An 11,285-nucleotide genomic window follows, 5' to 3' on the forward strand; every position below is an offset into this window, starting at 1 on the left:
ATATTAGTTTCAGGTTTATGACATGATTTGTTATTTATATGTATTGTGAAATCATCAGCAGTGATTATTGTTAACATTCATCACCATGCATAGGTACAAAAATTTTTTTCCTTGTGATGAGGACTTTTAAGATCTACTCTCTTAACAACTTACAACTATGTAACATAGTATCATTAACTATAGTCATCATGCTGTACATTTTTATCTCCAGGACTTATTTTATAACTGGAAGTTATAACTTTTCACTCCCTTCACCCATTTTGCCCACCCACCACCTCTGGCAACCACCAGTGTGTTCTCTGTATCTATCAGCTTTTTTTTTTTTTAATTCCATATATAGGTGAGATCACACAGTGTTTGCCTTTCTTTATTTCATTCAGGATAATGCCCTCAAGGTTCTATCCATGTTGTCACAAATGGCAAGATTTCATTCTTTTTTATGGCTGAAGAGTATTCATAATATTCTTTACTTGAGTTCTTCAGATTTAACAATTACCCCATTGTCTCAAATCATGAGTCATAGTGAAGCTGTCAAATTATAGTATATGAAACTAATATGGTGTTTTCCCATCTCTAACTAGGATTTCCTGTCCATACCTTTGTATAATGATATTAAAGTAAAAGTACACAAATTTTAGCAATGACATGGCAAGTCTCCAGCATTCGCTCAGAAATTTCAGACTCCTGTGTCACATTTTAATTGTTGGAATCTAGAACAGGCAACTAGGGAATGAGAAGCTTAGAAGGATGATATTAAGGAGGTGTTATTTAAATAAATTACTTGTCACATTCTGATATTCATTTGACTGTGGAATTGATGGTTATTGCCTGATTTCATTGCCATTTTAAAATATTGTTACCATTAACCTTTGTTCAGCGCTTATTAACCTTTTAAACTTTCTCTTCTAGGTGATGAAAACTGAATAGAATTGTTACCAGGGGAAAAATTTCCCCCTGCAGTAATGGCAATGAACAGAACACTTTTACTCTGAAGACCAAATGAAACTGAGCTGAGAGTGGGCTCTTGTTTGAGGAGGCGCTAGTCTTTAGCTGGACCAGCAGCAGGAGTGCTTTGCAAATCATCAGCTAGGTGGCTGGTCTTGGACTACAATGAGGAAGGAGGGAGGGAGGGAGGGATGGTGAAACACTGTGTTCTGCTGCTCTGAGTCCTGGCCTTTAACACATTTGATTCTTACACTAAACCGCTTGTTCCTGTAAGCTGTGCTTCCTTATGCCTCTTTATTCTGCAGAGGCTGTCCCTTGTGCCATTTTATTGAGCAGATGCTGTCCCTTTTCATTGCAAAGCTTCTGGCCCCTCAGAACTGAGCCCCCTAGGCCCCCCCTCAGTGTTCTTATAGCTCTCTGGGCTTATGTGACCTTCACCTTTTATCACAACTATCCATTTAATTCTTTGTCTCCCCCAGTAGTTGGGAAGTTCCTTGAGGTATCTGCAGTCCAATATTTATTTTCTGAATCTAGATTTCAGTGCCACAGAACAAAAATAACTTTCCAAAGCCTCCCTTATGTTTCAACTCTTGCCAAGTAAAATTAACAAGGGTGAATGGGAGAAAGGGTGATTTTTTTTTTTTTTTTTTTTTTGGCCTTGGGGCATGTGGGATCTTAGTTCCCCAAACGGGGATCAAACCTGTGCCAGGTGATTTATTTTTAATGATCTTAAGTAGTTTAGGAAAAAATTATGTCAACTGGTTAAATGGAGAAAGAATCCTCTAATGAGTCTATATGCAAAACTATTTTAAAATCTCATAAGTACAAAAAACCCACATTTCATGAAAATCTACATGACCATAAACGTGAAGATCCAGTTGATGTTCAAATTAAATTGACGGGTATCAGTGTTAATTAATTCAGAGTTAGAAGTTTATGTACATTGTATTAGGAACTGAAAACCAGCCATATTCTTGCTTTATTTTAAAGCTTATTTCTGATTATATCTGCAACATAGAGTAACTATCCTTGAAAGAAGCATGATCATTTTTTGAGTTGCAATGAAATGAGGAAGGAGGAATTCATAGAAATGACACCCACCTGTCATGGTCTGAGTGATGAAATCCATTAACTCAAACACCTTGGAAAAAATGCCAAGTGATGCCCTTCTATGGTTATTTCTGTAACGATTCCAACCTCTAGCACAACCAGCTCCCCAGGAAGTTATTCCAGCAAGAACCCAGTTTCCATCATCTCTTCTACAAACAAGTGGACCTCCAGAGTCCCCCTTTTATAATAGAGAAAGAGGACATTTTAAAATAGTCACAAGTTAAAAATATTTTATCAGGTCCAAAAATATCAGCACACATCTCAGAGAGAGAAGAAGTAGAAGCATATAAGCCCAAAGGTCATTATTCATCAACATTTTTTGTCTATCATTTTGTTTCTTCATCATTAGTTTCAAAGGGCTGTCTTTTCACTTAGATGTAACCTCCTTCCACCCACTTCATGCAATCTTGTCAATCTAGCACTTAATTCCTCACTTCCTCTTAGTCTTTTGGGAACAATCATATATATTTCAAAATAAATAGAAGGAGGAGGGAGAGTTCACAGATATATGCCTCCACTATAGCTTGTCATCTGGAATTGCTCAGAAAGACTGTGTCACATCCCAAGCCCACAGCACCAGTGAATAGAGCCCCTAAGGTCATGCAATAGCTCAAGGCTTTAAAAACAGAATGCCTGGGAACCTAATTTTGTCCCAGGGGCTATATATAAAGGATCCTTTGGCTCTCAGACTAGAGCATAAAGGACCCACAAGTTCAGGATCCTTTCTTTAATAATTCTTCAGAATGATATGTTGCTTTGAAAACATGTCAATTTTGTGTCAGATTAAACCCCCTCAAAAGGCACAGAGCTGTTGGAGAGCTTTATCCAAAAAATGATTGCTTAAAAAGGACGAGACAGGACAAAGCAACTTAAGTCTACCTATGTTCCAATTTAGAAAGTGGAATAACCACAAATTTCTATCTCCTTCATCCCAAACTCTTCCTGGTCCTTATTCTGTTGCCCCCTAGAAGAAAAATTAAGCATTTTTCCAACAGAAAATTTTAGGGATCTTCACATGGCAGTTTCAAGCTGCTTGCTGGCAAAGAATAAAGAATCCCTGCTCCTACAGTTAAAAAAACAAACACAAAACAAAAAAAAAAACCACTTTCGGGCTTCCCTGGTGGCGCAGTGGTTGAGAGTCCGCCTGCCGATGCAGGGGACGCGGGTTCGTGCTGCCCCAGTCCGGGAAGAACCCATATGCCTCGGAGCGGCTGGGCCCGTGAGCCATGGCCGCTGAGCCTGCGCGTCCGGAGCCTGTGCTCCGCAACGGGAGAGGCCACAACAGTGAGAGGCCCGCGAACCGCAAAACAAACAAACAAACAAACCACTTTCCAAGTAAATTATCTTCTTCATCTAAAACTTAAAACGCATGTCTTTCGCAAATTGGCCTCCCTTTCCTTTCTTATCTTGTCAGGATAGGTCTTCTTTGTGAAGCTGTTATGTTGGCCTTGGGAGGTCACTGTCATTCACAATACCTTTTACCCCATAGTTACTATAGTTGTGCTATCCTTGGTCAAACTTTGTGGAAACACTGCATTCTTCACTAAAGCTTGAAGAAAAATTACAATGTTTAACAAAAGGTGGAACGAAAAATAATTCAGAGCTGACCTAATTAGTTAGCCAAAGTGGTCAACTTGTTTGATTCCACTAGGTTGGAAATGTTGAAACCACCTTCCCTGCCTCTCCTTTTCACTCCCCCCAAGAGGTACAGGGGTAAGAATGGACATGGGACAGAAAAGAATTCTCTCAGCCCTGGTCAAGGAACCTTTTTCAGTAGAAGCCAGATGGAAAGACGAGGGAAAAGGGAATCTTGAAGAAGTAACCCCCCAAAAGCAGCTCAGGAGAAAAAAAGACAGAATCCACTATCACCCACGTGATAGTGGGTGACTAACTGGACTGGTTTATGCTTTTTACCTGGCAGGCATCCTTTTCCCCATCAGGAAAACCGGCACACAACATGGTCCTTCCCAGGGGAGGAAGGTTCATACCCTTGAGCACAGTTTTACATGTTCTGTCATCCATGATGGGAAGTTCCACTTCCTGTAGGACATTTGAATATTCCGTTGCTGTGGAGAAGGGACTGGTATGTTAGTCAACAATTGTCCTCACTGAAAGAAACCAATAAGAAGCTTACATGTTTAAAACTTGTAGATGTTTAACCAAAATGTAGAAGGCTTTTTTTAAAGCTGTGAATGATGTTATTTCCTAAAATCTTATACTATGTGATAAAGGACATTTTTTTTTAATTTAGATTTTTAGGGTAACATAGGCAATTGTGGCTTCTCTGAATATATGCTTAAATGTTTCCTCAAGAGGAAAACTTTAGTCAATAAGGCAATATTCTGTAAAATTCTTCATTTTTAAAAAAAATCACAATATTAAAGGTAAGGAAGCTTAACTATTGTTACTTTACTGTATTATTCTTCATCTATTATAGTCACCTCTGGTTCCTTCATCTGATACACCTTACCAAAATGGCAGTAGGAGGAATTTTATGTAGAGCCTTAAGTACAGACTTTTTATGGTGAAGACAACCAGAAGTCTTCATTGGGCCAGAACTCAAGGGGGGAAAAAACCCAGGATAAATGTATTATTCAAGACCAACAAAATTCCTGCTTCCACTGGGCATGTAAAGGGGCCTGGAAGAAATATTACATTCTTTTGATGCCTCTTACTCTCTGAAATCTTGCCCCATCCACTGGCCATGCAAAAAATCCCTTCTTCAAATTTATCACCTCTATGGGGAATAGAGATCGGCTGAACAGTAGTTCCTGAAAAAACAACAGTAACAAAAAAATCATAAGAGTCACAGACAAGTAATGGCTAAATATATCTGGAAACTGACATCTGGTTGATTTCATGGTTTCTACACTTTCTTCCTAAATGTAACAATGACATACATTTTAAAAGTTTTTCTCTCTCAAAAGAACTATTTCATATTTATAGAAATTTAGAAAAATGCAAGTAGAATAAGGAAAAACACATTATACCTACCACAATGACCCTCCCCAAACCAGCAACATTTTAGGCTGTGCCCTTGTTCTTAAGGGATAGTTTTTCACTCAAGAGTAATTGAGCACTATTATGTAGCAATCACTCTTCTGGGCCTCAATGAATGAGCAGAAAAAAAAAATCCCTCCCTGGCAGAACTTAGATACAAGTGTGAGTGAGTGAATAAGTGTGTGTGTGTGTTTGGGGTGGGGGGAGTACAAACAGTAAATCTAACAATTTAGTTGTTAGGTAATATGTGCTCAGGTTTTTCCAGAAAAATCAGAACAGGGTAAGAAAGATGAGAAGTCTGGGGATTAGGAAAGATAGCATAGGAGATGCAATTTTAAAAATGGTAGTCATGTCAAGCCTCACTGAGCAGAAGCTGAGGGAAGGGATCAGGCAGTCATCTGGGTGGAAAGCATTTGAAGAAGAAAAAAACAAAATGGAAAGTCCCTGCAGTGGAATCATGCCACATACGTCTGAAGAAGAGTGGGAAGGTCAGGATGGCTGGAGCAGATTAAACAAAAGAAAGTTTAGTAAAAAAAATAAACAAAAAAGAGGTTAGATACAGGGCTAGGATGAGGGTGATGTCAGCTGATAAGAACACTGATTTCTATCTGAGTGTAATGAGAACCACTGATGTGTTTTCAGCAGAGTAATATAATCTGACTTAGATTTCAGAAAGGATTATTCTGGCTGCTGGGTTAATAATAAACATTAGGGATGCAAAAGAGGAAGCTGGAGATGATTCAAGAGACCATTCAGATTAACCTAGGCAAGAAATGATGGTAGCGTGGAACAGGATGTTAGGAGTGGAGAGGTGAGGCAAAAGCAATAGAATTCTTCTGATGGAGTAGATGGATAGTGTGAGTGAAAGAAGAATGAAGAATGAGTGCAAAGATTTTAGCTTAAACAACTGCAAGATAGAGTTGTCATTAATCCAAATGGAAGGCTATGGATAGAGCAGATTTAGATGTAGGGTATAATCAGGATTTTATTTTAAACATATTAAGTTTGAGAAGTCTATTAGCTATCCAGGTACATCATTAGGCAGTTGGCTCTAAGAGCCCTATTAATCCCAGTACCGTATATAATACACAGAAACCTGGGCTGGATATATAACATCTAGAGTTATCTTCAAGTAATTGGTTTTAAAGCCTTGATCCTGGATGAGATCACTAAGGGAGTGAGCACAGAAAAAGAAGAAGCGGTCCAAGGGCTGATACCTGGGGCACCTCAACAATAAGCCATGAAGAAGAGGAGGAGTCATCAGAGAAGACTAAGAGAAGGTGTAAGAAGAAGTAGAAGGGAAACCAAGGGACCCCTAAAAATCAAGTGAGGAAAATGTTTCCAGGAGAGCATGAGCAACTCTCTCCAAACTCCTATTAAGTAAGCGGAGGATGGAGAATTTATCTGTGAATTTAGCAACATGGACCTGGTGACTGTGGCATGGGCAAATTTGGTAGAGTGGTGGGGGTGAAAGTGTGATTAGCTTGGATGTCTAATAGACATCTCAAACCTAATACATGCAATTATGAGAACTGAGGAGAGGAAATGAACATGCCAACATCGATGGCTCTTCATAGAGTTTTTCTATAAAGGGAAATAGAAGAAAATCAATAGTTTCTTTTGATATACAAATCTAGTTTCAGTTATTCTCTCTCAGTATTTTGATGATCTTGTTCTTCTGTCTTCTGACTTTCATGACTGCTGTTAAAAAATTAGCTGTAAATCTAATGATCACTTCTCTGTTGGAATATAGTATTCTCTAGATTTTTGGGATCCACGTTGGGGTCTTAGGATGCTGTAATTTCAGCACAACATATCTAGATATAAAATTATTTTTAATATGATAGTTTAAAATTACAAATAGTTTAAAAGCCTGAAAGTTATTGTCTCATCAGCTATGACTAACGCTCACTCACTTTCTCTTAAATTATAGCCTCTCCCTCCCATTATCTGTATGCCTTCTAAAGCTCGAACTGATTGTTTACCATACTCTTCCAGTCTATCTTCTGTCTCACTTTTTTGTCTCTTTGGATAATTATTTCCCATCTTCTACTTCTCTATATTTGATCTAATCTGCTATCTAATCCAACTATTGTGTTACTAATTCCAATTATATTTTCATATCTTTTTTATTGACTCTTTTCCAAGTCTTCCTCTTCAGTTAATAGTTTCTCGTTCTTCAGTCATTTTTGATAGACTTTAACTTACTTAAACTTAAGTAAAACATACTTTATATTATGTACCTCATTCTAATGCCTGCAATCTTGGAAGGCCTGATTCTGACTGCTGGTATTTTGGACTCTCTCTTTGGTGGCAACTTTCTCTGCATGCTTTTAATTGTGTGCTCTCATTCATTAAAACTTTATGGGAATACATTCGAGCTGAGATTTCAGGTTCATCTCTTCAAAGAGAATTTACTACCTTTGCTTCTGCCAGAAATCCAATTACTCACCTGGAACAACTTTAAAGTCTTGGCTTGGAGTTTTTGGTGATAGGTAATGTGAATGCCAGCATCAAACCTGAATGAAGCCTGGCTCAGGCTACAGATTCTTCTGAGAGCCCTCCATTCGGGGCCAAGGTTCAAGTATGTAAATTTCCTTATTCCTTCACTTTATGTGGTATATTTTCCTTTTCCCCCTATCTTTCAAGCATCAGCTTTCAGGAAGTCCCAGGTTACCTCCATGGGAAGCTCCAATCAGACTCTCCCATCCCCCATCCTACTCCCATGTAGGCTCCTTGCATGGCCAGTTGAGGCTCTAGGTTCTTAAAGATCATTTAGATGCCTCAAGGGCAGTCACTTACTTCAGTGCCTGGCTAACTTCTCTGGATCTGTTCTCTTTCATTGTTTTTGGCCACTGAACACTTCCTTTTCTTGTATTTTAAAAAAGTAGATTTTTAATATTTTAAACAGAATGTTTAGATTATTTGTGCTGACAGAGTGTCAGATATCTAGTACATAACAGTGACAGAAAGAAGTCTCTGAGGACATTTTCAAATGTCCCACACTCCTTGGCTAGAGCTGAGTACAGGTAGATGACCTAGAATATTGCCCAGCCAAGACACTGGAGTACTTAAAATGTTAAGTTAAGCATATGTAATTCGTGGCTGGTACAGTGATTTTATATGTTATAGATTAAACAAAATTATTTTTTAAGGAACAAAACATAGCTATTCAAATATTTCTAGATATATACACAGGAATTGAAGTTAACTGGCAGAGAATTAATAAACACAGTTTTCTCCATTATTATTATTATTATTATTATTTTGCAGTACGCGGGCCTCTCACTGTTGTGGCCTCTCCCGTTGTGGAGCACAGGCTCCGGAAGCACAGGCTCAGCGGCCATGGCTCACGGGCCCAGAGGCTCCACGGCATGTGGGATCTTCCCAGACCGGGGCATGAACCCGTGTCCCCTGCATCGGCAGGCGGACTCTCAATCACTGCGCCACCAGGGAAGCCCTCCATTATATTATTTTGTACTCCAACACTCCCTACTTACCAAAGTTGGCTTTGTGTTTTAGATATAGCAGTGCAATATCAAAACTCATATATCCAAGTCTGTTGTATTTAGGATGGATAATAATTTCTGAGACAGGAATTTTCTGTTCCTCCTTATCCTTCTGAAAGAGGTTATGCTCCCCAGCAGTCACACTCAGACGCTTAATTTGCTTTCTAAAACCAAACAAAAATCTTTCAATAAGTCTAGCTGTCTCCCCCAGGAAAGACAGTCTTGGTTTCATGTAATTAAATGAAAGTGATTAATGTACCTTTAAGCATTTCTAAGTCTTAAAAGAAGATGTATCTTTATTAGTGATTATTATCAATTGTTATAATTCCCTGTAAATTATAGGTATCTATAAAAAGTCATGGTTTTCAATCACAGAGTGTTTACATTCTGTGAACCCTTTCCCCTAGCATCAATTGTCTTTCTGCATAAAATATTTGTGTCTTCTTTTGTACATAAACCAGTCTATATATGCTCTACCATTTTAAGCAAGATAGAAAGCTTGTTCCTAGAACTGTCCTTCTTTTCTTTTTACTAGTACTCTCTTTTAATCTAGTCAAGTATCTGTTATTTCCACAGTATTTTCCCCTCCTAATTACTGAAACTCAGATTATTAGAACATTAGTGCATCCGTTTAACATTTGATGTTAATACTTTATTAAAATAAGTAACCATCATCCCTATCCACCACTGACTCCACAGATCATAGATGATGTCTGGGATCTTTGGGGTCTCTGATTAGTACAGTAGGAAGCACAAGAAATCTTGGGATATACACAAGTTTCTGGGAATCAGGAAGGTCAGTGGGTAGGTGGGCCAGAAGGAAAAATTAAGAAAGGGACTAAGATTGAACCCTGTATGGTATTTAGGGCATCGAATCTCCCAATCCTATTGCCATGGATCAAGGTTTGATAAGTAATGGAAATCCACAACTTACTCATCGAGGCTAGCCAGGCAGTGTGCTGCTGTAACCACCAGATCATCTTGAATCAAGCTTCCTCCACAGAAGTGGTGCCTACCTAATTTCAGGGAGACCTGCCCAAGAAAAAAGTTATAAACACAACTAATATACATCTCCACACAGATGTCATCTCCTTCAGAAACATTTGAAATCAATTCTTCTAATATGATGTCACATTAAGACACTGATATAAATTAGTTAGGAAGAGATTTCCTATGAAGTAAACTCTTTGACAGTGAGGTCAAGTGGGGTCCAGAGAAAAATTACATGTTATGGTAGTTGTATTTGAAGCAAAGGAAATAATTCACCGTTTTCTCATTAAGAAATCAATGTCTTTGTTATACCCACCTGCCATGGGTGTCCACCAACTGTTGAATTTCCCCAACTACTAACTGTAGAGAAGAACCCCGATTCCAAGATAGTTTCCGTACTTTTCAAATCAACTGCACGAATTCCGCACTTCAGTCCTGTGTGGGAGAGCATATGTGTGATCACACACACACACACACACACACACACACACACACACAGCACCTTATGTAAGCGTTCACTTTATCCTGATTTCCACGTTCGGATTTTCCTGGCCTGGCTCCGATGTTCTGGTGTCACTCAGCTGCAGGCTATCCCCTTTCTTTTCTCAAGATACCCCTGACACTATACCACTCGTTGACTAGAACTTGCCTCGCGACTCCCCCTGCCCTTTACAGCCTGAGCTACCTTAATAAAAAAGACCTGAGGGCTTCCCTGGTGGCGCAGTGGTTGAGACTCTGCCTGCTAATGCAGGGGACACGGGTTCGAGCCCTGGTCTGGGAAGATACACATGCCGCAGAGTAACTAAGCCCGTGAGCCATGGCCGCTGAGCCTGCGCGTCTGGAGCCTGTGCTCCGCAACAAGAGAGGCCACAACAGTGAGAGGCCCGCGCACCGCGATGAAGAGTGGACCCCGCTTGCCACAACTAGAGAAAGCCCTTGCACAGAAACGAAGACCCAACACAGCCAAAAATAAAAATAAATAAAGTAAAAGAAGGCTCAACATTAAAAAAAAAAAAAAAGACCTGGGCACTGCATGAGGGCCTCTCCCTCTGGTGATGGATTCGGGGCTTTCTCTGGGAGGGTGAGCATCACATAATTTAGGTGGAATGAAAGATACTGGAGAACATATTCTGCTCCTATTAGGTTTTGTTACTTCTACTTGGTTATCTTAAGGATTGCAGAAGAAAATCCGGCCCCAAGCCCTACTTGGGCACACCTGACTATTCTCCTTTCTGCCCTGGGGAGGAATGAAGTCCCCTTGCCAGCGCTCAGCCGCCCGCAGCCTCGGTTGCGCCCAGCGCCGGGCTCACCTCTGCTCCGCCAGGGGCGGACCGCGAGCACCAAGAGCAGCAGCGAAGCAGCCCCAGGCGGCGTCCGCATGGCGCCCGCGCGCGGGGACCCGTCGGTCTTCCTAAGACGCCGGCGGTGCAAACCCGGCGAGGAGAGGCGCTCCGGCCTCAGGGCTCGCGCTCCCGGAAGCGCCCGCGCTCTTCACCCCCTCCCGCGGCGCCAAGGGGCCGCACCTGCCGCGCAGCCGGGCGCACAGCTTTCCCTCCTCAGGACCAGCGGAGCCTTGGCCGCTCTCGGGCCGCTCAGGTGTCGTAGCGCCCCCGCCCTCCGCCCCTGGAGACAGGAGCGAGGTGACCCCGAGGGTGAGCCTGGGCCAGATGCGGGAGCAAGGGGATCAGTGGCCTAGAACGCTCAGCGCAGGTGAATCCTGTTCCCAACCAG

General features: G+C 40.8%; 1 protein-coding gene across 1 annotated transcript in view; it reads right to left on the minus strand.

Moving 5' to 3' along the window:
• The window catches only part of OVCH1 (ovochymase 1), a 72,811-nt gene extending 61,877 nt beyond the window's left edge, over positions 1–10,934 (minus strand). Inside the window, 7 exon segments of the mRNA XM_060114160.1 lie at positions 2,047–2,233; positions 3,970–4,121; positions 4,731–4,826; positions 8,556–8,728; positions 9,499–9,596; positions 9,871–9,989; positions 10,817–10,934. Of these exon segments, the coding sequence (XP_059970143.1) occupies positions 2,047–2,233; positions 3,970–4,121; positions 4,731–4,826; positions 8,556–8,728; positions 9,499–9,596; positions 9,871–9,989; positions 10,817–10,934 (943 nt within the window).
• Between the last annotated feature and the right edge of the window lie 351 nt (positions 10,935–11,285).

This window comes from Mesoplodon densirostris, chromosome 11 (genome assembly GCF_025265405.1).
Source record: "Mesoplodon densirostris isolate mMesDen1 chromosome 11, mMesDen1 primary haplotype, whole genome shotgun sequence".
Classification (NCBI taxonomy): domain Eukaryota; kingdom Metazoa; phylum Chordata; class Mammalia; order Artiodactyla; family Ziphiidae; genus Mesoplodon; species Mesoplodon densirostris.